Consider the following 16,330-nt stretch of genomic DNA (forward strand, 5'->3'; position numbering starts at 1 on the left):
GGAGTGAGGTGCCACAGGGGTCGGCGCTGGGCCCATAGCTGTTTACCATTTACATCGATGATTTGGAAGAGGGGACTGAGTATAGCGTAGCAAAATTGTATAAAATAGTATCCTCTGTACTAGCTTTGGAGGCAGTGCAGAGGAGGTTCACCAGGTTGATTCCAAGGATGAAGGGGTTAACCTATAAGAAGAGATTGAGTCACCTGGGATTATACTCTCTGGAATTCAGAAGAATGAGAGGGGATCTTATAGAAACATACACAATTTTGAAAGGGATAGATAAGATAGAAGTAGGAAAGCTGTTTCTATTGATAGGTGAGACTAGAACTAAGGGGCATTGCCTCAAGATTCAGGGGAGAAGATTTAGGACGGAGATGAGGAGAAACTGTTTTTCCCAGAGAGTGGTGAATCTATGGAATTCTCTGCCCAGGGAAGCAGTTGAGGCTTCTTCACTAAATATATTTAAGATACGGTTAGATAGGTTTTTACATAGTGGGGGAATTAAGGGTTATGGAGAAAAGGTAGGTAGATAGAGCTGAGTTTACGGACAGATCAGCCATGATCTTATTGAATGGCGGGGCAGGCTCGATGGGCCAGATGGCCTACTCTTGCTCCTGTTTCTTATGTAGAAAGGAAAGGTATAAAGGGGCAGTGGCCAAATGCAGACATAGATGGATGAAAGGGCCTATTTCTATGCAGTATAATTCTATTGACTCAAAAAGCATCTTGCTCGGGTGCCACAGTAGCGTAACCATTAGCACGATGTTCTTACAGTTCGGAATTTGGAGTTCATTTCCGGCGTCCCCTTGAAGGAGCCTCTGTACATCCTCCACGTGGAATGTGCGGGTTTTCCCCAACTGCTCTGGTCTCCTCCAAGGGTCCAAAGACATACAGGGTAGATTAACTGGTCATTGTAAATTGTTCTGTGATTAGGTTAGGATTAAACCAAGATCATTGGGAGTTGCTGGGATGGGGTGGCTCAAAGGCCTAGAAGGGACGATTCTGTGCTGTGTTGCTAAATAAAAAATAAATGCACTGTGTAATGATGTGATCTGAGTGAACAGTACACTAAGCAAGCATTTCACTGTATCTTGATACTTGTGACAATAATAAAGCAATTCCAGTACCAATAAATAAGAACAATAATAGAAACTGAAGGAGCTGGACTTAGTGCAGATTGTGCTGCTGTGTCAGAGAGGCGTCTGAGGAGTCAGTCCAATCTAACAGCGAGTGAACATCCTAGTTGCTTTTCTTGTGATTGCAAGACACCGTTGGACATTATTAATGTAGAATGCTGAAAGTCTGCTTCACTGGTTTATTGTCGAGTGGCAAGGCAGGTGGCAAAGGAGCTGCTTGGCCTCAGTCGTAGTGAGGACTGGGCCTCAAGCCACAGTTTTGCCTATTTACAGCTGCCTATGGGAAGGCATTGCATTTGGGCACTCCACAGGAGCACCGGAGGTGGTGTGGCACGGTGATCATGCTACGCTCCAGTGTTCACTCAGCAGAAGACAAGCTATATTGTGTTTGACTGCAGACTCCTGCAACATCCATGGACTCAAGGACTTGGATTATAATTTTTTTTGTGTGTGACTATACTTTACCGCTGTCTTACATGTGCCTTGTACTGTGTATGACTGTTGGTTCTGTTTTGCACTTTGGCCCCGAGGTAATGCTGTTTTGTTTGGCTAGATTGATTGGTATTCATGTATGGTTCAATGACAATTATACTTACCTTGAACTAAATATGTGCACCTAATATACTATATATTATTCAGTGCACAACTTCATTGGTATTAGTATTAGTTTATTTTAGCAGAAGGGTAGCAAAGAATAACAATGGTCCTCTTGAAGATCAGCATGATCATCTATGCATGGAGTCAAAACAGATGGAGGTGATCTTAAATGGACCTTTTGCATCTGTATTTACTCGGGAGATGGACAGAGAGTCTATAGACTGAGGCAAAACAGCAAAGAGGTCTTCTGATTACAGAAGAGAAAGTGCTTGCTGTCTCGAGGCAAGTTAGGGTATATAAATTCTTTTTTTTATATATTTTTAATTAAATTGTTAAGAGAATTACATAAAATGAATAATAGAATAATTAAAATTAATATTAGCCCTCTCCCCTCCCCTTAACCCTTCCCCCCTTAACATCCCTATCTAAAAAAAAAGAAAAAAGAAAAAAAAAGAAAGAAAAAAGAAAGAAAGAAGGAATGCCTGGATATCGGCGGATCCCCACATGCTCCATGGAGTTCAAAATAACTTTAGTATATATCTTTATTTTTTCCCCAAATAACTAATAATTTTATCTTCAAAGGACCTATATATTTAATCCTATCTTTTGTAGATAGGGGTGCCAAATTTTCAAAAATATATCATATTCATTTCTTAAATTATAAGTAATTTTTTCAAGTGGAATGCAGCTATATATTTCATTATTCCAATGGTCCATAGTTAAGTATGAATTTGATTTCCAAGTAATTGCAATAGCTTTTTTGGCTACTGCCAATGCAATTTTTATAAATTTTTTCTGATATTTATTCAATTTAGATTTCAGTATTATCCCTTCAATATCGCCTAATAAAAATAATATTGGGCTATGTGGAAGTTGTATTCCAATAGTTTCTTCCAGTAAAAAGTCTTAGATTTATCCAAAAAGGTTGAATTTTAAAACAAGACCAAGTGGAGTGTAAAAAAGTATCAATTTCTTGATTACATCAGAAACATTGGTCAGATAAATTTGGAATATCGTTGGAAAAATTGACATGTAAATTTGACCTAGGAGGGTTACAACTCCCAAATTTTAAGAATTATTATAAAGCAAATCAACTTAGATTTATCGCTTTTTTTTATGAAGAAAAACCGGCATGGATTAGAATAGAGTTAGATAAGATAGGAGAAAATATACCATAAGATTTTATATATAAATGGGAATCCAAATGGATACGGGAAAAGAAAGAATCTCTTATATTAAAACATTTGATCGATTTATGGAATAAGATAAATGTGGATGATGAGATAAAGAAATCTTTGTTAGCAAAGAGAACCCTAATTCAAAATAGACTTAATCCTTTTACAATGGATAATCAACTTCTATATAACTGGTTTCAAAAAGGGATGAGATATATAGGTGACTGTTTTGAAGGAGGTATATTGATGTTGCTTGATCAATTAAAGAATAAATATAATATCAAATAACACTCTTTTCTGTTATTTTCAATTAAAGGCCTATTTAAGAGGGGTCAAACAATGTTAATGCCAAAACCTAATGAAATAGAAACTTTAATTCAAAAAGGAAAAATTAAAAAATTTACATCTTGTATGTATAATTTGATTCAAAAACAGACAATTAAACCAGGAATTCATAAGTCAAGACAAAATTGGAAAACTGATTTGAATATTAAAATTGATGAAAAAAATTGGTCAAGACTATGTCTTGATAGTATGACAAATACAATAAATGCCTGACTTAGATTAGTACAATACAATTTTTTTTACATCAATTATATATTACACCACAAAAAATAAATAGGGTATATAAATTCATAGGGCCTTGTGGGAGACTTGTGCAGAATTTGCAGGAGCCCTAGCAGAGGTATTTAAAATGCCCTTAGCCAAGGGTAAGGTACTGCAGGATTGGAGAATAGCTAATGCTTTTCTATTGTTTAAGAAAAGCTCTAAGAATATCTGGGAAATTATAGGTTGGTGAGCCTGACATCAGTAACGGGTAAATAATTGGAAGGCATTCAAAGGGAACAGATATAATGTGTGCATATTTGGCTATACAAGGCCTGATTAGGGATAGTCAAGGGGACTATGCATGCAGGTCATGTCTAACCAATTTTATGGAATTTTACAAGAAGGTTACCAGGAAAATTGATGAAGGAAAAGCAGTGGATGTTGTCCACGTAGACTTCAGCAAGGCCTTTGGCAAGGTCCTGCATGGGAGGATGGTCAAGAAGGTTCAGTCACCTGGCATTCAAGGTGAGGTATTAAATTGAATTCAATAGCGTCCCCCGGTCCTCACCTATCACCCTACCAGTCCACAGATCCAACGTATAATCCTCCGTAACTTCCGCCATCTCCTACGGGATCCCACCACCAGACACATCTTCCCCTCCCACCCCACTCTCGGCTTTCCACAGGGATCACTCCTTACGCGACTCCCTTGTCCATTCATCCCCCCCATCCCTCCCCACCGACCTCCCTCCGGGCACTCATCCCTGCAAACGGAAGAAGTGCTACACCTGCCCCCACACTTCTTCCCTCACCACCATCCCAGGCCCCAGACAGTCCTTTCAGGTGAGGCACCACTTCACCTGCGAGTCAACTGGCGTGATATACTTTATCCGGTGCTCCCGATGTGGCCATTTATACATTGGGGAGACCCGCCGCAGACTGGGAGACCGTTTCACCGAACACCGGCGCTCAGTCCTCCAGCAGTGGCGGGATCTCCCTGTGGCCACACACTTCAATTCCACAGACCACTCCCACTCCGATATGTCTGTCCACGGCCTCCTCTACCGTCAAGATGAGGCCACACGCAGGTTGATGGAGCAATACCTTATCTCCCGCCTAGGTAGCCTCCTACCTGCCGGCATGAACATCCAACTCACAGACCTCCGTTGATACCCCTGCCCCCCCCCCCCTTACTCCATCCCTATCTATTATTTTAGTCTGGTTCTCTTTCTCTCTCTTCCCCCCCCCCACTATAATCTCCCCCCAGCCCTACCTTTCTTTCTCTTTTATTTCCCATAATTCTCCACCTTCCCCCTAGCCTATTTCCCTTCAGCCTATCACTTTCTAGCTCTCTACTTTATCCCTCCCCCCACTTCTTATCCCCCCTCGACAATCCCATGTTACTTCACTCCTGATGAAGGGTTTCGGCCTGAAACGTCGTCACTACCTCCTCCCGTAGATGCTGTCTGGCCTGCTGAGTTCTGCCAGCATTTTGTGTTTTTAAATTGAATTCACCACTGGCTTTGCAGGAGAAGTCACAGAGTGGTAGCACATGGTTGCCTCTCTGACTGGAGGCCCATGACTAGTGGTGTGCACGAGGACCAGTGCTGGATCTGTTGTTTGTCATCTACTGTATATCAATGATCTGGATGATAAAGTAGTAAGCTGGACAAGCAAATTTACAGATAACACCAAGATTAGAGACAGCGAGAAAGACTATCAAAGCTTTTAGTGGGATCTGGAGCAGATGGAAAAATGGGCTGAAGAATTTAATGCAGACAAGCTTGAGGTGCTGCACTTCAGGAGGACAAATCAGGGTAAGACTTACACAGTGAACGTTAAGGGACTGAGGATTGTGGTGGAACAGAGGGATCTGGGAATACAGGTCCATAATCCTTGAAAGTGGGGTCGCAGTTATATAGCGTCATAAGAGAGTTGTCAGCACGTTGGCCTTCATAAATCAAAGAATTGAGTACAGGGGTCGGGATGTTATGTTGAAGTTGTATAAGACTTTGGTGGGGTTTAATTTGGAGTATTGTGTGCAGCTGTGGTCACCAATTACAGGAAAGATATCAGTAAGATGGAAAGAGTACAGAGAATATTTACAAAGATGTTACCCAAGTTATAGGGAAAGGTTAGCTAGGTTAGGACTTTATTCCTGGAGCATAGGAGATTGAGATGAGATTTGGAAAAGTTTTACAAAATTATGAGGAGTATAGACAGGGTAAATGCAAGCAGACCTTTTCCACTGAGGTAGGGCGAGACTAGAACTAAAGCTTATGGGTTAAGGGGGTGGAAGATGAAAGCTTTAAGGGGAACCAGAGGGGGGGGGGGGGTTCTTCACTTACATACAATGTGATGCAACTGTGCAATGAACTGCCAGTGAAATTGGTGGATGAGAGTTCGATTTCAACATTTAAGAGAAATTTGGATGAGTACATGGATGGGAGGGGTATGGAAGGCTTTAGTTCATGTGCAGATCAATAGGACTAAGCAAAATACTTTGTAGTTCAGCATGAACTAAATGGACCGAAGGGCATATTTCTGCACTGTAGTGCTCTATTACTCCATGACTCTAGTGATCTTGCTATTTATGCTATGGCAAAACGCATTTTGCAAGTGTGTTGCCTTTCTCATTATTTAAAGGGAGGCTCTGCTAACATCAAGAAAGCTGACTAGATAGTTGATTCAATCAGCCTTCTCATCAATGAGGACAAGCTATCTCTTCTGGAGGTGAGAGCACACAGAGTTAATATAATTAAAATGCTCCAGCAATCTTTCTCCATTGGCTCTGAGATGCATTTCCTGAAATATCAATGGAAATTCAGATAATTTTAATATTTCAGAAGTGAATTAGATATATAATTGTAGGAGCGTGAGTACAGGATCTGTAGGATGAATGGATGAGTAGAACTCACTGGATATATCTTTGAGATTGGTAACACTGTGCAGCAAGAGCAGAATAGTCTCCTCAGTAAGAAATATTCAATAAAATCAAGCTTGGCAATGAATGAGCTGCCTCAGATTTTCAACAATTTGCCCTTTGTTAAGTGAACCCAAATTTCAACCTGCCTTTAAACTAATTAACATAACAAGGAGGACACTTTAAAACCAATGTTGAGAACTCAGTCACTTGAAGGAACAGTGTTTGCATTTAATAACCAGATTTAATCTCACAGTAGAAAGCATTACAGGTGATGGACCATAAAATCAGATTTTCCTTAAAGAACAAAAGTTTGCATTCCAAAGTAAACGATATCATCACACTGAGGTGTGCTCGTAGAGTATCTGAGATAAAGACCTAAAGTAGCTTATACACATGAAATTTTAGGCAGAATATTCTATGCTTTAGTGACCTGCAGAGATTTACATTTAAATTAATTATCACTGCTGTACGTGTGTAATCGTCACCCTGTTACCATCCTGCTCTTTTGTCTAGGTAGCTCACTGCAGCACCAGATCCAACCTAGACATCAGTGATTGTTTCCCTGTTCATTATCGTTCCCCATTCTCCATCTCCAAATCTTACTCAGGATCCATCATTTCAATGCTCTTCCAGTGACATCACTTATGGACATGGACTCAACTTCCACAACAGCTAACATGGATTTAATGGGGTGAAAGGCCTTCTTCATTATGCTCCAAGTGTTTTCTGGGATTCACTTTCATCCATTTGCCTCCATGATTAAACCAAAACCTTGTTCCCCATATCTTTCTTTCTATCAAATTCCAATCATTTAAATTCTCATCCTTAAGTTCACCATCTTTCCATGGCTTGATCCTCCCAACCCTTAATATTTCACTCAGCCAAATGCTACCACACACAGAGTGTCAGGAAAAAAGGGCTTCATGTGAATGCTTTCTCCATTCCTACTAACTCCAGCATCTCAGTGCAATCAACAGCCAGAGTGTTTGGACCCACAGATGATGGGAGGGGAAGAGGTGAAACAGCAGGTCTTGAATCTCCTACAGCTGCACCAGAAGATGCCATGAGAAGGGGAAAGGGTGTTAGCAGAGAAGGATGAATGCACCAGAGATTGCAGAATGAACAGTCTCTTTAGAATGCTGAATAATAGGAAAGGAAGATGTGTCTGGTAGTAGAAACTCATTAAAGTCAGTAGAAATTATGCTGCCTCATTGTTGCCAGAGTTTATATTTCCGTGTCTGTTGCTACATACATCTTCAAATTCATTTTGGAATTCATCCTTTTCAATGCTCCCTTTTGTTCCCAACCTTCAAGGTGTTATGAAACATTCTGGAGCAGGAGAGGGACAAACAGACATTCTGGTCTGTATTGTTGCCAATGACATTGATAGAAAAATGAATGAGGTTCCTTACTTGAATTTAAGAACTAGGAAAGAGATTAGGAAGCTGGCCATCAAAGATAATAACATCTCTGTTACTTCCAAAGTCATGCACCACTGACTAAAGAAATACAACAGTGAAAAAAAAATGTGCAGCTGGAGAAATGATCTACAAGTTGTGATGGTATTGAGTTCACTGTCCACAAAGCCCTTAACTCAAAAGATGTTAAGCTCTACCCAATATAGATAACTATAGTACCCTCACTATAAAATGTATACTGTATCAACCTACTCTTCAAAGACTAGCTTACATCTGTGCCTAGTTTCACTGCCAATACCCACGGTTTGAGTGGTTTGTTTCCCTCCCTACCAAGGAGGAGATACTTCCAGCTAATGAAGTATTTTAAACAGTTTGTTTTAATGGTACTCTTGGACAAATAGTTCTTAACACACCCTTGAAACTGATTTCTGATTTATAAAAGATTTCAGAATTACAAAAGATTTATAAACTTCATAGGGTTTCCAAACAATTCTTATATATCTAAAGGACATACCAACGAGTTGCAGACAAGCAAGTTGTCTGTCAGAAACTGAAGGGTTAGGAACGAATTCTAGTTCTTTCTGTCACTCAGTCTTTCCGTCATTCTTAACAATCTCTAATGCCTTCTAACATCTCTACTGTTTTCTATTAGTTGACATTATCTGCATGTGATGTTTTACAGATACCTTTGCTGGGACAAAGTAATTCACAGATGGTCTTAAAGCTTCTGGGGACAGAGATCCCAGATACTCAAAATTAATGCTCTGAGGACTGACTCTCAGAGTACAGAAACATTCCAACCATTGATTAACTATACCTGCAACCATGTCTGATGTGCTAAGACACAAAATCAGTCTGGTCTGCGAGCTTCCTTGAACTCAGTCACAATGGTGCAAACAACTTAGCCAGTGTTTGATGCAAGCCAATTAATATAATCCCATTGTCTTACATAAACATGGGCTTACAAGTCCTTGGTGTTTACTTGTTCATAACAAGAAGCTAAGCAAGGAATATTGGTTAGAAGTTTAACTTTTGTCAAAAACAATGCTGACCTTTGGAAAGGTTATGCTGTTGTGTTAGAAAGCTGAGGTTAGCAAAAGGCTTCTCAGGGCTTGGAAAGTGAATATCCTTCACAGAGGGAGTACTTTAGATGCTGTGGTATTGAGATCAACTCTAAGGAAGTGGTCTATGTGTGAGTCAGATGTATTTCACTTCAACCAAGCTGGGAGCTAAGGGTTCAAAGGAAGGTTCTTTGATACAATAGGGTGAGGACGATGGAACACGAGGTAGCACTGAAAGGGAAGGGAATAAAAAGTTGCAAAAAATTCGAGATATACGAGTACCATCAACGTGGAATAGCTTTAGGCTGAATCAAACCAAGAGAAAGTATAAGAAGCATTGAGATAGGTTTACAGTATCCATGTACTGTAAACCTATCTCGATGCTTCTTATACTTGTACGTGGATATTAATGCAATAAGTAAATTAAACAAGTTTAGTGACTTTTTGGGGCAATTGACCATATGGTGTTAATTTGTCATGGGAATTAGAGACCAGACTGGGAAAAAAGGCAGGGATCAGTAAAAACATAGTTATCAATACAAGGGATGAGAAAAATGAAATGCTAGGAATGTCTAATACTAGAGGCCATAGCTATAAGGTGAAAGGAGAAAAGTTTAAAGGGATGTATGGGGCAAATTTTTCATTTTACACAGTGTGTGGTAGGCGCCTGGAACACGCTGCCAAGTGTGACAATAAAAGTAGGTATGACAGTGTTGAAAAGACTTTTCAAAGGCAGATGAACATGCAGAGAATGGAGGGATATGGATCTTGTGCAGGCAGAATGGACCAGTTTATAGGCTATGGGTAAAAAGCATGGGGATCATCCAGCTTGATTGATCTTACATGGAGCCTATGTACACATGGGCTCTAACCAAAATGAGGATCTGTGATGAATTGGGTGACCCAATATGGAGCAAGTATTAACACTTCAGATGTTGACTCCATCTGGAAATGCTTGAGTTCTTGCTCCCAAACAAGTAAGCCCAGGTAGTTGTGAGCATAATTCAATAAACATAATGCATGCATATAATCATGAAAATGACTGAGTCCACTAAACAGAAGATGGTGACTACAAGAGATGATAATTTATGACAAAGGGAGAGGATGTAAAATCTAGGATTGCTCCTATTTGATACTTACAAACATGAACTCCATCTTCACATTATCAAAATAATGAATCAGTCCTGTTTTTTGATTTATTGGATATCCAAATCCAGCAAGATGCACTTCATCACAATAGTTCAGGGCCACTGTGACAGCTAAAAAGCCAGTGGTTGCATAAGGTGCTTCCTGTGATAGAGAAAGAAAATATTTACCGAAAAGTGCAACAATGCTAAAGGCAAATCAGACTGAGAAAGTAACAGGGGAAACCACGAGGAAAAGAGATGGATCAGTGAAGGTGAGGAGAGTAGAGGCATACGGAGACTTTTGAAATAAAAAATAACTCTTAATACTGAACAACGATGTGGAATGCGGGGCAGGGGGAAAGGAAAGGATTACAAAAAGATTAACCATTTAGCAATGAAAAAATGGCTTCACTTCCAGATTCTTGGATTGAATGGGAAAACCACCAACCCCATTAAGAGCATACAAAAGAGTCTTGATTTTGTTAGTTTGGACTTGAGGAGGAAATTAAAAGGTAAACAGACACATATGGTATTTGAGAAGGAAGTTCAGATGAACAATTCCCATGATGACAAACCGGCAAGGAAATTGTAATGAAAGTAAGTTCCATTCTAGCATAATGGAATAGCAGTGAAATCTTAGGCATGTCTGTTTTATTTATCTGAAGATATGGGAAATGGTGGGAGGCAGTATGCATCATTCATTCATTCATTTATTCATTCACTCATTTATTTGCCATTGTATTTTGTATATTAAATGTCAATTACAATGTTTGTGATAAGATTAATATGTAGGCTAGCCAAAATAGAGATGGCAGTTTTCTCTCTATGAGGGAATAAGTGAAGCAATTAAGTTTATATGACAATTAACAATCCATCAGTTTTAGAGACAGAGTCCTTCAGCCCATGTCCATGCGGACTTTTATTCCCACCTACACTAATCCCATATGCCTGCATTTAGACATTATCCTTCTGTGTCTTGCCCATTCAAGGATCAGTCTGAATGGCTCTTAAACATGGCAATTTTATCAAATTTCACTGGTGCAAGGTCCAGATATGAAAATATAAACACAAGACTCTTATAAAAGATTTCCAGATGTCAGCCACTCGCTGTGGAAAAGCTTTATGCCTCAACCTACGAAGTCAAGCATGCCATAGTCCTCCTTCACAAATTCCACAAATTACAACATTTAAATAATTCAGTTTTACAATTACTGAATGGATAAATATAACTCACTAGATAATTACATAGCAAATACTTCCATTTACATCACTGCTCAGATTCCCCTTTCCTATGTGTAACCAGCTAAAAATCATTAATGATTAATAAATGTGTGACATGAAAGAGCAATCAGGCTTTCTAAAGGATGTTCAGTAATGATAGGAGATTCTTTGAGATGCAATCAAATTTAATATTGTCAATTGTTCAGTACTGTTCAATGAAAGAGCAACATCATAAATGAAGATTAGAACTAGAGGACATAGCCTCAAGATTCAGGGGAATAGATTTAGGATGGAGATAAGGAGAAAATGTTTTTCCCAGAGAATTCTCTGCCTAGGAAAGGAGCAAAGGCTACTTCATTAAATATATTTAAGGGAATTGCAGGGGAATTCAGGGTTATGAGAAAAAGGGAGGTAGGTGATCTTATTGAATGGTGAAGCATGCTCCATGGTCCAGATGGCCTAATCCTGCTCCTATTTCACATGTTCTTATATTCTTATGAAACAGCTAGTTAAATCCATAGTGGGTTTAAAGTTCAGTAAGCCTAATCAATGTACAGCCATAGGGGTCAGACATATACAATAAATGGCCGGGCACTAAAAAATGATGCTGAACAGAGAACTCAAATCTACAGTTCCCTGAAAGTGGCATCTCAGGTTTATAAGGATGGTGACCAAGGCATGCAGCACAAACTAAACTGCTGGAGGAACTCCATGGGTCAGGTGGGATCTGTAGAGGGAAAGGTATCATCAATATTTTGGGTCAAGCCCCTTCATATAGACTGAAAGAGTAGAGGGGAGATAGTCAGTAAAAAAGGGGTGAGGAGAAGGGTTGGGGCAAGAGCTGCCAAGCAATAGGAGAGATGATGGGCAGATAGAGAAGGAAAGAGTGCAGAGTCGAATGCTTGCCCTTATAGGTCAGGGCACAGATTACAAGAGTTGGAATGATATGCTACAATTTCATAAAACAATGTCTAGGCGAAACTTGGACTATTATGTGCAGTTCTGGTTGCCACAGTAAAGGGAAGATGTGACAGCACTATAGATTCACCAGGATATTGCCTACATTGAAGGACTTTCTTCATTGGAAGAGATTAGATGGACTAGGTTTGTTCTCCCTGGTTTGAAGGAGGCTGAGGGGGTGTCCTGTTTGAAATAGATAAGATTTAGAATGGCATAGACAGAATCAAAGTTCAAAATCTTATTCCCATGGTGGGGGGGGGGGGTATCAAAAATAAGATGACAAAGGATTATGGTGTGAAAACGGAGTTTAAACAGAGGACATGAGAGTTAAATGTGTTACAAGGAGAGTGGTTGATATCTGGAACTCACTGCCAGAGGTGGTGGTGGAATCTGGTACAATCACTACGTTATGGATTATATTTACAGTATTTAGCGATGCGGCATGGAGTAGGCCCCAGCGACCCCCGACCAATCCGATTTGTCCCAAACCCAATCATGAGACAACCTACAATGACCAGTTAACCTATCTGGTACATCTTTGGCAAGATATAAAGGGCACAGTCCTAATACAGCAACTGGATTAGTGCAGATGGACTAAAAGGTCCGCGTGGATATGTTGGCTGAGGATCCATTTTGGTGTTGACCTAATCTGTCTCTATGACCATGTCTCAATAAGAACTTCACAAATATGTTAGAGTTCTTCGAGGAAGTAACAAGCAGGGTGAACAAAGGAGAGGCAGTGGATGCAATTTACTTGTATTTTCAGAAGGCGTTTGATAAGGTGCCACACATGAGGCTTCTTAACAAGATAAAATCCTATGGCATTGCAGGAAAGATACTGGCATGGATAGAGGAATGGCTGACAGGCAGGAGGCAGCCAGTGGGAATAAAGGGGGCCTTTTCTGGTTGGATGCCAGTGACTAGTGGTGTTCTTCAGGGATCAGTATTGGGACTGCTGCTTTTCACATTGTTTGTCAATGATTTGGGTAATGGCTTTGTGGCAAAGTTTACGGATGATATGGCGATAGGTTGAGGCGTAGGTAGTGCTGATGAAGCAATGTGATTGCAGCAGGACTTAAACAAATTGGAAGAATGGACAAAAAGTGGCAGATGGAATACAGTGTTGGGAAATGTATGATAATGCATTTTGGTAAAGGGAACAATAGTGCGCTCTATTATCTAAATGGGGAGAAAGTTCAAACTGCAAGTTACTTAGCAGTCCTCTTGCAAGACTCCCAGAAGGTTAGTTTACAGTTTGAGTCGTGGAAAAGAAGGCAAATGGCATTTATTTCAAGGGGAATAGAATATACACGCAAGGAGATGATGCTAAGGCTTCATAAAATGCTATTTAGGCCGCATTTGGAGTATTGTCAACACTTTTGGTCCCCACATCTCAGAAAGGATGTGCTGTCATTGGAGTCCAGAGGAGGTTCATGAGGAGGATTCTGGAAATGAAGAGGTTAACATATGAGGAGCATTTGGCATCTTTGGGCCTGTACTCACTGGAATTTAGAAGAACGTGGGGCAATCTTATTGAAACCTATTGAATGTTGAAAGGATTAGATAGGCTGGATGTGGAGAGGATGCTTGCCAATGGTGGGGGTAACCAGAACTAGAGAGCACAGCCTCAAAAATGAGGGTCATCCTTTTAGAATAGAGGGAAGAAGGATTTTTTTTTAATCCAGAGAGTAGTGAATCTGTGGAATGCTCTGCTACAGACTGCTGTGGAGACCAAGTCTGTGGATATACTTAAGGCGGAAGTTGATAGTTTCCTGATTGGTCGGGGCATCGAAGGATATGGTGAGAAGACAGGTGTATGGGGTTGAGCGGGATCCAAGATCAGCCATGATAAATTGGCAGAGCAGACTCGATGGACCGAATGGCCTAATTCTGCTCTTATGTCTTACGGTCTTAAGGTCTATGTTGCATCACCTGAACAAGTCTTGAAGCAACTGTTGGCACCCTGACATGATTTCACTTTGACCAGTGGGGTCAGTTTTATTTACCAAAACATGATAGAGACAGTCATACATTAGATGCATGAGGGAAAAGACTCATGGGCTAACAAGCAAATAATAAGAAGATAGGGAAATATCACCCTTATGTTTATGATAGGAAGCAACTTGCATTGATATTTTGGAGAATGATAAAAACTCGTAAACCACAAATCCTAACCACCACCCCCCCCCCCCCGCCAACAACTCCCTCGCACAAAAACTAGTAGATTGCCCACTCAGAAAACGACAGCTAGGACATTAACCTCCTGCCATGCAAAAAAAAGTGTCAATAACATCAAACTCCCAACCCCTCCTTCGCACAAAATCACTCTCAGATGTGGAAGGAATTTGGTTCATTGTGTTGAAGAATTATAGGAAATTTCAATCCTACCAAGACTCATCCAGCCTGGTATATCCATGCCAGGATCTGTTGTGAGCCCTTCTGAAGGGAACCACAGGCCTGCAGGAACCCTCCCGCTCTTTAGTCTGACAGTCCAAACTGAATGTCACCACCCACTTCCCCCATTGCTTCTCTCTGCATCTGTTGATTAAAAAGCTTAGCTTTCTGCCATGGTTCATTTCTGCCTCTGCAACAGTCCAACTTTCTCTGAAAGCCAGCATATCATAAGATGTAATCTTTACACCAGCAGGTCCTTCAAGAGCCAAATCCAATCCTCATTAAAACTCTTTGGGGGCTGTACTGTTTCCTAAAGCCATCCTCAGCCACCAATATCTTCCTGAACAAGTATAGCTCCAACAGTCCTCCATTAGCAACTGCTGCCCACCATATCATCCAGTCTGCTTGAACACACGATTCCCCAACCTTAGCATATTCCATCCAAAACATCACTACAATTCATCACTAGCGTTCATCTTCAGCACCTGCCAGTGCCTGATTCCTACTTCAGCATCCTGACTTACTGCTGGTTCTTCATCATCTGGAACCATTATGGGAGTAGCTTCATCAAAAGAACTACATTAGTTCAAAAAAAGATTTCATGACCACCAGAATGCAGTGTAGATGGATTAAAACTATTTTCTCATGTACCTGCTTCATGATTAAATCCACATGCTGGGCCCAGGGCAGGTCACCCAAACTGTTAGCTCCCAGAAATTCGAATATGCTTACTCTTTCTACCTCTTACTCAGTAAGTGTCATTTACTAAGAACTTTGAACCAATGAGAACTGGCATATGGCCTCCTGACAACTGAAAACTGAGGTAAACTTCCCTAATTAAGATACTTAACTGTTTCTGGTTAACTGAGAGTTCAGTAACTGTATTCCCAATTGATTTCACAAGAAACGTTAGAATCATGCCTCACCCTTGCGGTGAAATCTGCTTTCTTCAGTAATTCTGTCGTTGCTTGATATAAGTAGAAAGGGCTGAGTATCCGCAACTTAGAAATATCCAACTTCTTTATTATAGGCGGTCTCCTCCAGAATCCATTCCTTATCTGGTGGGAAAAATCAATACAAATCAAAGGGAGTCTATAGTCCACAAGGCTGTATACCTTCCTTCAACCACTTGGTTCTTGAACCAACCCGCACAACCTTAATCACTGCCTCAGTTTCAGTGACACTATGACCATTTTCTTATGAATGTCATGTCTCTCATGTAATGAGTCCATGCAAGGAAGTTTTTCATTGCATTTGTGTATATGTGTGTTTGAGCATGTGACAATAAACTCAGCTTTGACTTTGACCATCTGTCATTCAGTGTCTATCACACATCCGCTTTCTTCGTTCCACCTTCCCTCTACAGTGCAACTGTATTTTTAACTTATACCCATCCACATAAAAGATGATTGATCTGAAATGCTAACTCCATTGCTTCTCAACTTGTTGAAAATGTCCAGCACTTTTCTGCTTTTGTTGCTGGCAGAGGTCAAGGATAGAAATGGGCATGCTGATATTAAAGCATCAGCTAAAGACCATGGGGAAGATTCAGAAAATCAGTTTGGATGCAAGGGCCAGAAGGCATTGGTCAGAACTGTATATGGAATCCCAATCAGTATTGTTGATGTAGGGAATACTACAACTCAGGACACATGTCACAAAGGCAACTCCATAATCACAGGGTCTTTAATTTACATATAACCAAGGTAAGCCAATTTTAAGTCTAGTTGTGAGGGGCACTTTAGAGAAAAGTGATCATAGCATGA

At 40.3% G+C, this 16,330-nt stretch overlaps 1 protein-coding gene across 1 annotated transcript in view; it reads right to left on the reverse strand.

Moving 5' to 3' along the window:
• LOC140716678 (CMP-N-acetylneuraminate-beta-galactosamide-alpha-2,3-sialyltransferase 4-like) overlaps positions 1–16,330 on the reverse strand; it is a 65,908-nt gene that overhangs the window by 2,460 nt on the left and 47,118 nt on the right. The window contains exons 11-12 of the mRNA XM_073029500.1: positions 15,491–15,622; positions 10,003–10,152 (exon numbers count right to left, since the gene is read on the reverse strand). Of these exons, the coding sequence (XP_072885601.1) occupies positions 10,003–10,152; positions 15,491–15,622 (282 nt within the window). The remainder of the gene's footprint in view (positions 1–10,002; positions 10,153–15,490; positions 15,623–16,330) is intronic.

The sequence above is a fragment of the Hemitrygon akajei genome, chromosome 26 (assembly GCF_048418815.1).
Source record: "Hemitrygon akajei chromosome 26, sHemAka1.3, whole genome shotgun sequence".
In the NCBI taxonomy this organism is placed as follows: Eukaryota; Metazoa; Chordata; class Chondrichthyes; order Myliobatiformes; family Dasyatidae; genus Hemitrygon; species Hemitrygon akajei.